Source organism: Hippoglossus hippoglossus, chromosome 3 (genome assembly GCF_009819705.1).
Source record: "Hippoglossus hippoglossus isolate fHipHip1 chromosome 3, fHipHip1.pri, whole genome shotgun sequence".
Lineage (NCBI taxonomy): Eukaryota > Metazoa > Chordata > Actinopteri > Pleuronectiformes > Pleuronectidae > Hippoglossus > Hippoglossus hippoglossus.
This window is the reverse complement of record NC_047153.1, coordinates 18,578,712-18,591,334: the sequence shown is the minus strand read 5'-3', so window position 1 is coordinate 18,591,334 and position 12,623 is coordinate 18,578,712. Positions and strand designations below refer to the sequence as shown.

Sequence of the window (12,623 nt, the reverse complement as noted above, 5' to 3'; positions counted from 1 at the left end):
CAACATGTAAAATTCTATGGTTGTTAGTGTTTACAATGCAGTTTTGGAAACTATTTAAAGAGAAAGAGGGTTTTTTTTATCCTATCGTTAAATTTTTCGCACTTTTTTGCTCCTCTGACTGTTTTGTATACTTGTTCCCGTATTTTTTAAACTTCTCTTTCTTTCCTCTACTTACTCACCAACTCTCCCTTCTTCCTCTGCCCAGCCCCAGTGTTTGCAGGGCGCTCTGTGTCCTGTAGCCGCAGCGTCTACAGCTTACTGTGGCTCCTGTGACCTCGATCCATCCGTGGCTGCCTGCACATGGGTCCTGTCCGCGCACACACACCCAGACTCACCCACCACAGTATACTCGCCTTTCGTCAACATCACACATGAGACTCTCACCGCAGGCCCGTCCACAGATACAAACAGAAGCCATAACACACACAAAATGGCCGACACATACGGTCACACACACTCTGCGAATGAGGGGTATGAGGAAAGCCTGTGTCCATCATATGAGGAAGCGGTGTACAGCGGAGATGCCAGCAGATACACCTATACAGGTAATCAGTGGGTGTGTGAGTGTTGTATGTTTTTGAGTCTGTGTGTTCAGTAGGAAAACGGGCAGTAAATTAGGTGAATTAAATTCATATTTTAGTTTAATTCATTCACGCAGATAACGTCAACCACCTTTTAAAAGAGGCAATTTCCTTTGTGGTCTTTGTGGTTCTTTCCTTGAAATAGACCCTTTCTTTTTAAAGTCCTGATACTTATAATGTGGTGCTGATGTGACAAAAGATTAAGTATTAAGTTAAGAAATATTTTGTTATTTATGAAGCCTTTGCAGTAACAAGACGCTGCACATTTCTTATTTAAAACAGGCAACAGACTCATCTTTTGAAATTACACCTTGTCTAAAACTACTACTTTCATCTTGTAATATTATGACTTAAGTCTCTTAAAATGACGACTTTATTCTTGTAAAATTACAACTTTTGTCCTGTAAAATTACGGCTTAATCCTGGAATTTTTTTATACTCCGACATACTGTGTGTCTGGATGTGTATCTCTGTATGTATTTTAGTTTCAACACTTTGACCAGTATGTATTTGCTTCCCCCCCCTCTGACCTTTGACTTTGCTGGAAATGTAGACACTCTATCAAGTCTCTCTCTGCCATAAACAATAACTAACACAGAATTTAGCCATCTGTGAAACACACCGCTCATAGGAATGCAGAAACCAATTCTGCATTTACTCTAAATGTGTCAGACGTTGCAATCAAGGGGCTTTAGGGACAGATGCCCTTCCACACACTCACACACACTCTCACACACACACACACACACACACACACACACACACACACACACACACACACACACACACACACACACACACACACACAGGCAGCTGTTGCAGTGTACATTAATAGCTGTAACAAGGTAACTATCTCTATGCTGTACACCAGTGTATCATTAAAACTTAGAGATGGGCCCTTTAATGCCATTTCAACATTCTCTACTCTTAATCAGCCCAAAGGGAGTAGAAGTGTGTGTGAGTGTGTGTGTGTGTGTTGGTGTTTGTAGGCATGCATCCGATTTTTGTACTCTGTCCGCACATTTATCTGAGTAGTTTTATCTGTTTAATCAAGACTAATAGTGATTGTGGATGTCATGTGTGCGTATGGCTGGTTGCGCATTTATAATTATATGTTTTTACTTACTATTCAAGGGTTCCTCTCTATGTGCATCTTTTACACTGTGTGTGTGTGTGTGTGTGTTGGGGGGGTACGGTGCAGTTAGGATAAGAGTTTCTAGGCGATGCTGTGACACCATCTGGGCAGAAGCACATAAAGCTGTCGCCACCCACCATACACCAGATGTTTCTCATGCACACACACATTCACACAGACATTCACACAGACACACACTCATGATATCATGCTATACTTATCTAGGGGGAAAAAACCTAAGGTATCTCAAACACGAATAGCACCACATGTGCAATGAATTGTTCACACACAACTGATGAATCTTTGGAATCAGTTCTTAACAGACACGTTTTAAGGTTTGTACGCATGCAAACACATTAAGTGCTTAATTTACATGTGTGTGTCACTGTGTGTGCTTTGCTGCATCAGTTATCACAGTAGTAAATAGAAGAGTCCCAGACTGATGGTTAAAACATGGTGTCATTTACAGCAGGAGTCCCCGACCACCCTTAAAAGTAAATGTGCATGTGCATCTGTATGTATATATGCTCCTGTACGTATACCTCACCAGAATGGCTGTAACAACCTTACAGATTGTTTTAGTCACAGGCCAACATCTACAACTACACACCAGTGACAGTGCATATATTTTGTGTATGATTATAGAACACAGAGTGGGAACCTCTTTCCTGTGAGGGACGTTTCACGTCCTTCATGGTCCATACTACCTTCCATGACACATATCATACAATCCTTTGTAATGCTCAGTAATCCTCAGCTCCAGACACTTACAGTATTAATCACACACATTCAGATGGTGTTGGGAGTGTTTATAAATGGCATAACCATCGACAACCTCACTGACATATTATTATGTTGTTGTTGTTGTTTTTTTTATCTCATTTAGCTTTACTTTCCTTTGTTGCTCACAACTGTTCCTCTGTTTTACTTTACTTTGCTAAACAGACTCTAACCTGGAGCCCTTCACCACCTATGAGTATAGAGTGTTGGGCTGGAACAGCTTTGGACGAGGTTCTAGTGATGCAACAACAGTGACCACTAGTGAGGACAAACCATGGGGAGTGGTACCGCCCCGCTGGAGTTGCCCTGGTGAAAGAGATGACATCATCCAGTTGGATTGGCAAGCACCTGCCAGGCCTAATGGTGTGTATGTGTCTGCATGAGTGTATATCTCGTGTTTGGATGTTTCACTAGTAATAAAGAATTGCTAATGAATTCGATGTAGATGCATTTCTGTTTAAATAACTTCAGTAGAAGTCTATAGTTAACGGTGAGATCTTTTAAATATTGAGAAAAATTGATAATGATTTCGAATTTTTCCATTTTACCAGGTGTCATCACCCACTATGTCATACTGCGGGATGGAAAAGAACGTTACCGTGGCGATGAAAACAGATTCACTGATGTTGGTGGGATCGGGCCTTACCAAGAATATGGCTACCAGCTGAGGGTCTGTAACCGGGCTGGTTGTACTGACAGTACACAGGTAAGACTTATGTGTATGTTTGTGTCAGTGTTATTATGTCACCACTATTTTCTATCACAGTATCAGTTGATTTGCAGTGTATGGGCTTTACCCTATGTTTATAAATATAGTATTGTTTCTGCAGGAGCACTGAGGTTTTAAGGTGAGTTTCAGGGGTTGCTGGGATTTTGGAGCATGAAAAGCAAATATAAATCTTCAATAATACACTGAAAAACTGAAAATTGTTGAATCAACTTTAAAAAATTACTTCAATTGGTCACACACAAATGACTTGAGTTTGTTCAAGTCGAAATTAACAAGTTATATGAACACGATTGATAACTTGAATTTGAAGAACTACATTTGTTTTTTAAATTATTTTAGGTAACGTATGGTTTTGCTTTTGTCCAACTCTTCACTGTCATCATGGTTTTTTAATCTGAATGCAACCTGATATCTTGCTTTTGGCTTGATTGTAAATTCAGTATCGCGACCTCACCATATTTTTTCTTCCACGTGTCCAAATCTCTTTCTGCAAGAAACTTAAAGCTTCATGCATCCGTCAGACCAGACAAATGAAGATTCATTTAAATCAGACAAATTAAATTTCCTTAAAACCCAGCCAATTGTATGACATAATCACTGAATTTGCAGCAATAGTCAACAGTGTTCAACCGGGATTCTCCTTCACAACTGTGTTAATACAAATGTGCAAGCACAACTTTTCCTTTACGCTTATCAAGGAGACATTTCTTTGACTTCCTACTTCACTCTGGATAAATTCAGGACAGAAACCTTGCAGCATCGGCCTTTCAGCTAAATGCCCTTTTACCCTCGCGTAAAAGTCGCCTCAGATGCTGAATTCCAAACACTGTTTACATCATAATTCAGGCACTCAGTTGTTGTGCAAGTGATATTTTACACATTCTAAACTGACCTTTGTTGCTAAGAAATAACCGTGTGTGATGTTTCCACACTGTGTGCACTCTGTCCTGTTCCCGTGTCTGAACAAGTTGTTATGTAGCCTTGTTTCCGCTCTCCCCCTGAATGCGAGGCTTTGGATTTGCTGAGCCTACCTGATGTTTGTGATAGTGTCCATAATAGCTTCACACAGAACTCCCCCTGCTATCTCTCTGGCTGTAGCCGAGCTGATATCACCACAACAATTAATTTTTCCAGCTTAGAGGTGATGAAAGCTCACGTTGAAAACTGTCTTTCTGGCTCTTTTTTAAAGCTAATTTAACATCTCATTATTTTGATGAGCACATTCTTACGTAAATGGGGGGGGGGGGGGGGTTCTAAATGTGAAATGTGTCACTAGAGGGGTTGTTGGATGATAGAGTGAGATGCAGATATAGTTGGTTAAATTAGTTATGAGGGGTTTATAGGTAAATTGATGACAGATTAAAATATACAATGAATGGAAGCTGGTGAGGATGATGGCATGAATGAAACAGGAATGACTGAATGAAGGAAGTGCCAGTGATCAAAGAGATAAAGGGAGAAAGAAAATTGTGCTTAATATTCGAATATTAATATTGGGTATTCTCGGTTTCCTCATATTTTTACTTTTTGATTCTGTTGATGTTTTAAGCATCAATGGCTGAGTGTATTGATCTGATTATTTCTTTTCAGTCTTCACATTTGTATGGCAGGCTCCCTCAAAGATTCTCACATATTAATAACATTTTGTAATTAGGTTGCCATTTGTAAGCAGTAGTTTGTGTTTGTCTTTGTGTTGTCCTTACCATTAAAATTGTTTTATGGCTTGAGCAGCCAAAGCCCAAGTAGGTAAACCTGAGCAAAAGCAATGCTAGGGTGACCTTTCAGTACAACATAACTTGAACATTTATTTTAAAGCTACAAGAAAAGACCATTAGGTGGCAGAAATACTCCGGGAAAACGTTACCGTGTTTCTGTCTTTGATAAGACAGGTCAACATGATTGATGAGTGAATGATGGTAACTAGATAGACAGTGATGGTGAGTGGACAGTTCAGCTCACCATGGCTCTCAGCATACTACAATACTACGATCAGGTTTGGCCAGAAACTGCAAAGATACAGTGTAGATATAAGCCCGGGTCACGTGGCCAAATACTAGGACAATAGGATTCAAGGACACCTTAAAGATGCTTTGTGTCAGAATAGTGTGGAGGGTGAGTAATAACTATTTTCAACACTACAGAAGCTTGTTAAGCAAGGATTAAACCTAGATTACACAGTGCACAAATGACATTCTGGTGAAATTACCTATCAAGCCAATAGGTCCAGCCACATGTGGTTAGGCTAAACAGATCCAATGTAGATGTAAGGCTGGATCAAGCTACCAAGTATTTGCACTTTGCTTGCATGAGATGAGGAGTTAAAGGCAACTAAAGATAATCAGATCATGGTTAGAAAATGATGGCACAACCTCATACCCACTACAGGCTCAAACATGATTTAAAACTAATACTTGGCTTCTGTAGGAAGATCCAACTTTTGGCGTATTTTACTCTGTATTAAAAATTGTCTATGGAATCAGCCTGGCTGGAAACTTGTAACTGAGGCCTACAAGACCATTCAGACCAAAAGGAGAACTCTGTATCCAGCACATATCCTCCTAACACCATAAGCACTTACACCACAAGCTCAATCTTCGTCCTCCATGTTCCCTCTCGCTGCCTCCCTGTCTCACACATACATACGTTCACTCAAACAAGCACACACACTCCCAGCAGAGGGTGGAACGGGAGTGAGTGAGTTGGAATTAGTTCGTACACCAGTGAAAATTGGCCAAACAGTCCCAATTATGGGATAACTTGGGCTAACCTAATACACCACTGCAATTACCTGGCATCAGCCCCCTCACGCACACAGGCATAGACAAACACACACAGGCACACACACAAACACACACCTGCTGTGACAACAGAAGGTACTGATCTAATACCGTTGGTCACTTAGAGAGGAGGGAGCAGCGATTGGTCCTCCTCCAGGTCTTCACATCCTTTTGTCCTGTTGTTTCTGCTATTTGTGTCCTGTCATTCCTCTGATCTTAACGCCAAACTCTCCACTCTTTTCTTTCTTAACCTCTCTCATCCTCACTCCATCCCATTGTTCAAACAACGGCTTCTCTTTTACAGCAATCATCATCTGGTGTCTAATATTCACCCTTCTCTCTTTTCTGCATGTCTCTCACAATCCCATTGTCCTCTGTCCCTCCATGTTTCTATTCCTTTTAGGAAGCTTTGATGAACAGTGTCCTAGTGAGGCATGTTTTCAACTATGTAGTTTTATGTTATATGAGTTAGAGCTGCACGATATATCGAAAATCTATTGTCATCGCGATACCAACGTGCTCTCTCTCTCTCTCTCTCTATTACACACACACACACACACACACACACACACACACACACACACACACACACACACACACACACACACACACACACAGACACACAGTGTGTCAGACACATGTATAAACTCAGTCTGGGTAAAAACAACAGACTTTGTAAACTTAGTAGATGTATGGAGTGGGAGGAGATGGCGGCGCACTCCGTTTGGTGTGACGCAGTTGGTGCAGCGCACATTGCGAATGATAAAGACACAGAGAAGAGCATAACTGACAGAGCTGCTAAAAACTGATACAAAATGTATGAAAAGCTGTGCATGGCTCCCTGGTGTCTGCCCCAGACTTGGTGGCCCTGCGGCCGGGCTGTGAGCCTTTTCCTGGCCGTGGAGCTATCTATGGTCTCTGCCTCCTTAGCCAGGGACTGTTTAAGTTTATCTATCGCAAGTCATATTGTCATCGCAATATTTAACAACATTATTGCCTTAATATCGTGCAGCCTTAATCCCTAAGGTCAAAATATTCCACATGTCTTAATTTGATTATTGCATTCCAGTGAAGATTGGTGTCCATGTTAACATGTCTAATGTGAGCCAGTAAAGGGAACCCAGATTACCTTGGTGCATCTATCTCCTTAGCACCCACATTTGAGTATAATGTCCCTGCATCTATATGCTGATCAAGTCAGAGTAAAGTTAACCAAAGTGCTGAAAGATAAGTTTACAAAGGTGGTTTATGGCTTTTATTTTGTTTACATTTGAGCAAAAATCTTGACAGACATCCGAGGTGACAGCACTCACTGACACTACACCTCTCCTGCATCTTACTTATCTTCTTCTTCCCTGCCTCCTTTGCTGTTGCCTCTCTTCCACCTCTTAACGTTTGTGTGCATTTATACCTGTGTGTGCACGTATGTGTGTGTCTACTTAGTTGTAGTAGCCGTGTTCTAATTGCATAGCACTGTGCGGGACAGGTGGGGGAAGTGCTAGTGACAGTCTATTAAGGCAGGATATCCCTGTTGCCGTTAGCACCAGATTGCCCTGTGATTCTGTGGCCTCCACATTCACCCAGCGTTCACAGACGGCCAACAGCTACGACACGAGGGATTTACAACGAGGTGGTCACTCACAACCCTGTTTGAAAAAAGCTGTATTTTTATTATGATCTAAACATAGAAGAGAATAAGGGGTGGGGGGGTGCATGTTGTTTTGTTATGTTTTTCTTTTTGTAGCAGCTGGTAATACTACTGAGTGGAACCACCACAGCCATCATAATTAAAATGTTTATTCCAGGTTGCATTGCTGAAACAGCTTTCAATAGAATCCTTTGTCACACAGAAACACTCAAACAATGGAGTCTGTCATTAAGGCAGGGTATCCATACCCGCACCAGAATGGGTGATTGAATAGCTTTCTGCAGAGATAAACTGGAAACAACAAAGTGTTCTCTCACTGATATGCTGCTCTCGGTGAAGTTAGGAACGAGATAATAGCACATCCATATGTTGGTCAAATACGAAGATCTCATGATGCTTCAATAATATGCAATATTGTTTATTACCTCCACTAGGGTGGTTCTGTTTTTGTCCCTGTCCAGTGATTTGTTTGTAGGTTTATTATTAAAACTCCTGAACATATTAGCACTTGATGGAAGGATGGGACATGGGCAAAGAAAGAACACAATACATTTTAGCGTGGATCCAGACAAACGGGCAGATCCAGGATTTTTCCACTTTCTCTACCATTATGAGATAGTGTTTTTTTGACATATTCAGATTTCCCAGGGAATAATTGATGGATTTTGATGAAAAATTAAGTCACATTTAGGGAACTGACATCTTTAAGTGTGTGAAATTTGGTGCAGCTTGATTGAATTTAAGGGGACTGTTGGGCCTTGGTGGAGGTACAGTATGTGCTCGACTGAGTGCCATTCTAGTCTATGCTATATATAGTCATGAATTCTTCCTCGTTTTGGTCAAATGAAACTATGTTACTATCCACATTCTACTTTTCTGTTTCTATGCTTCAGGAGGCATTATGTTTCTGGTTTTCTGTACATATACATACACCATGTATATATACTACATCTGTCTGTCCATCCCATTCATGTGAACATAATATCTCAAGAACAGAGATTTTTTTCAATTCTAGTACAAATGTTCAGTTGTAGTCAAGGACGAACTTTAAGAACGCAAGAGATTTCTCTCCAATTTTGCATGAATGTTCATTTAGTATCATGGATTAACTAATAAGACTTGGGTGGTCAAAGGTCAAGGTCATGGTGGCCTTACAATACATGTTTTTGAACTCTTGAACACAATATTTCAAGTCTGCCTTTAGGAAGTTTCTTCAAATTTTGACCAGATATCATTTGGATTCATGGAAACTTAACTGATTAGATTTCAGTAATCAAAGGTCAAGGTCACAGTGACCTCATGTGAATCTGGGAAAAAAACTGGAATCTGGAAACTGCACAGGTTGGCAGATGCATACAAGCACAGGGCCATAATTTTTTGGGAAATTAATTACACCAGCAAGTTTTTATTACCTTAGAAAGAGGAGCCCTGAATCTGGATGCAGCTTTTTATTAGGTTGTGATTGAGTTAATTACATTCATAAATTACCACAGCAGAATTCCATCTGTTATCAGCCTCTTTCATTGTGTTATATTTGGGATTTTGTGCATGTGTTTCCCTCTGTTTGTATCTGTTTGTGTGTGTTTTCTATGACATGTGTGTCTGTGTGTGTTAAGGTGGTGGCAGTCACAGTCCAGGGGGTCCCAGAGGGCGTACCGCCTCCGGTGGTAACAGCTGTAAGTCCGTCCTCTCTCCATGTGAGCTGGTCTGAACCTACTCGTCCCAATGGAGTCATACAACGGTACCATCTGAACCAGACCCGTGTTGGAACCATAGTGACACACACAGATACACCCAGAAATTATACTGTGACTGGTAAGATACTTGTTGTATCATGAGGTTACTATCTGCATACTTTTCTCTCCCTGTTTCTTCCTCTCTATCCTCTGCTTTGTTATCATCATCATCATTTTCCTTTCCTCGCCTTTCTCTTATTACTCTCCTATTCTCCATTATCACCCTTCTGTTTCTTTCTTTCTTTCCTGTCCTCCTCCTTTGATACTTCTCTTCACCTTTTGGTCTCTTCCTTTCCTTCTCACATTTTTCCCCTTCCTTTCACCTCCTCACCTTTTACCTCCCGCTACCCATCATCTTCTCCTCTCCTACACAACTCTACTTCTCCTCCTCTTCCTCTCTTCTTGCCTGTCCAACCCTCCCCCTTTCTCTCTATACCTTTGGCATGCATTTATTTATGTATGCTTGTCTGTGGAAGCCATCTAATGACTGAGTTGACACCAGATTCCCGTCGTACTCTCTCTGGTCCAACCCCTCACACAGACACAAACACACCCACATGCACACCGAGGTGCACACATGCATACGGACTTGAGAAAGCACAAACGTGAATAAACAAACAGCACAGCAAAAGCAGTTTGAGTCCCAGCACTCTTGTAAAACACTCAGAAGTAAAGCAGGGGCACAAACACAAGTGTTGTGTGGAGTTAATATAATGTAGATCTGCACACAAACATGGTGTCGGGACCGGGTGATTTGTGAGTGTGGTTTTATCAGCCCTGAGGAGGCGCAGTGTTGCTGGCCCTCTGCCATCAGTGGGGGGGGCACACACACACAAGCACATACAGACACAAACATCTGCATGAAGCTCCGGTAAACAAATGTTAGTCGTCTGTACAAAATCAGAGCAGATTAGACACAGCAGAGAAATAACAGCAGAATATTATGACATAATGTGATCACACAAGACAGAACCAGACTGTTTTTTAGGACCAGAACAGTCCACTTAAAAGTATATCACATTTCTACATATAACAATAAGTGGTGACATCTTTTGAAGCGGAGACTCGTTGGAGCCGTCACAGCTCCTCTCTGCTCCGTCTTGGACTCGGACCAGGCATCGGCTTTGCCAGTAGCCAATAGACTATTCCCATGGTGCCTGTGGTTGGCTTGCATGGTCAGGAGTTGTGTGCACACAAGCACGTGTGTTTGTATGTGTAGGCATGAGGCAAAGCAAACAATGCCAAATAGAGATGGTAATGTGCTGTAATACTGTACCAGCCCCATGTGCCAGTGTAAGCAACCAGCATGCGTGTGTGAAATTCCCCTGTACCCCAGTGAGACACTGGAGAACCCTGCGTATTCAGCCAAAACCACACTCAGACTCTCTCTCTCTCTCTCTCTCTCTCTCTCTCTCTCCCCCTCTCCCTCTCCCTCTCCCTCTCTCGCTCTCTCTCTCGCTCTCTCTCGCTCTCGCTCTCGCTCTCGCTCTCTCTCTTTCTGTTTCACTGTGATAAAGGATGAGAAATCAACTTAAAATGCAGGTTAATCAAACAGATTCAGTATTAGTTCAGTTTATGTTGACTAACAGGCTTTAAGTTCATTGCTGCTTGATTGAATTTTAATGGACTTTTGGGCCTTGGCGTAGGTATGTGCTCTACTTATTTATATATATATTATATTTCGTATGTTCTTTTATTGGCTGTATGAAGTTTTTATTCATCTTATCTTATGTCTGTCTTTTACTCATTAACCCACACATCCCCATGCAGGCACATACACACAGATAGTACATATACGGACTCAAGTGTTCGTCTATGTTGTTCATATTCAGTGTTACTATAATGAATAACCACCAATAAATCACAGCTGTTGAAATACACAAACTATTTAGTAAAAAGTGAAACAGGAATAGAGGTGGGCGGAGGGAGAGCAATTTCACAAAAATTAGATAAGGAGTCACCAAAAAAAAACCTTTGACAAACTGAAGGAGTGAAAGATGCATTGCTGACATATTTTGAGGAGTGAAGGAGAAAGGGAGGAAGGAGTGGGACAGATGAAAAGGTGGATGGATGTAACTAAGTGTTTTCAGTGAAATATGAACAGAAATAATTGCCGCGCTACACCCTCATCCTTAATGTTTAATACGCCATTATTCATCTTCTCTGCATCTGTGCGACGGATCTCGCCACTTTCAGAGACAGACACTCAAAGAGCTCACACACACACTCAGTCACTCATGCACAGAAACTGGAGTAATGTGATTTTTTCTTTTGGCCACAAAATGTCGATCTAAGAGTGAATCACAGTGTAACTTATGTGATGTGATGAATGGCGTATCCGTAGGGCCAAAGACAGATGTATCAAGACAACTTTTATTCATTCATGTGTATCACTCACGATAAACAAGTCTTATTATTTTAAATTATGAAACAGAAAAAGTAAAACAGTGCATTTAATTGAGAGGACCTGTTGCTTTATTTTGGAGGTATAGTTAAAAAATGTCACCCTTTAGGCTTTAAGCACCCAAGTAATTCAGATATTTTAGACATTTGTGGTTTTCTTTGGTCTATAAAATGCAATTTTAGACATGCAATAAGGATGCAACTGTAACAGTGCAGGTGTGGTGCTTCAATAAGCATTGAATCATGTCTCTATGGCCCTAAAATCAACATTTATGTAAAGAATAGTTTCGCTGCTTCTAACTGATTAAGCTGGTGCCTCCATGATGTCAGGATCTAAAAATATTAAAAACAAATGTTGTTGCTTCTTTTATTTCCTGTTTATCAACATTTGGCCTCAGGAGAAGCAAGAAATAGACTCTTATTAATGGCGGTTTTCACATTTGTGAACAGAGACACTTCACTGAAAGAATTAAGCACTACTGTACAAAGACACCCCATGTGAATCGATATTAAGTATTGCTATCATTAGCTCACAATGAATTATTGCCTGCAATTATATAGATTATGGCATTAATCATGTGTTTAATTGGTCTTTTGTAGGCTCATTATTAATTCAGAACAGCAGGGAATAGAGTATGTTCTTTTATTTATTAATGCCTTTCCCCCACAGTCCGTGCTCTGATTGGTCCATGGTATAGGTACAGGCATGTAGACACGGGGAAAGGAGGAGAGGTGATAGAAAACAACCTTTCTTATCATGTATCGGTTCTGAATCTGTCAAAAGTGAAATACGTTGGGTCCATGTTACTCAGCTGTGTCGATTCTGTCAAAAC

At 40.9% G+C, this 12,623-nt stretch overlaps 1 protein-coding gene across 2 annotated transcripts in view; it reads left to right on the top strand.

Moving 5' to 3' along the window:
- The window catches only part of ush2a (Usher syndrome 2A (autosomal recessive, mild)), a 198,975-nt gene that overhangs the window by 142,522 nt on the left and 43,830 nt on the right, over positions 1 to 12,623 (top strand). For both annotated transcript variants that reach the window (XM_034581476.1, XM_034581477.1), the window contains exons 65-68: positions 206 to 545; positions 2,662 to 2,859; positions 3,048 to 3,202; positions 9,268 to 9,466. In XM_034581476.1, coding sequence (XP_034437367.1) covers positions 206 to 545; positions 2,662 to 2,859; positions 3,048 to 3,202; positions 9,268 to 9,466 — 892 coding nt within the window. The remainder of the gene's footprint in view (positions 1 to 205; positions 546 to 2,661; positions 2,860 to 3,047; positions 3,203 to 9,267; positions 9,467 to 12,623) is intronic.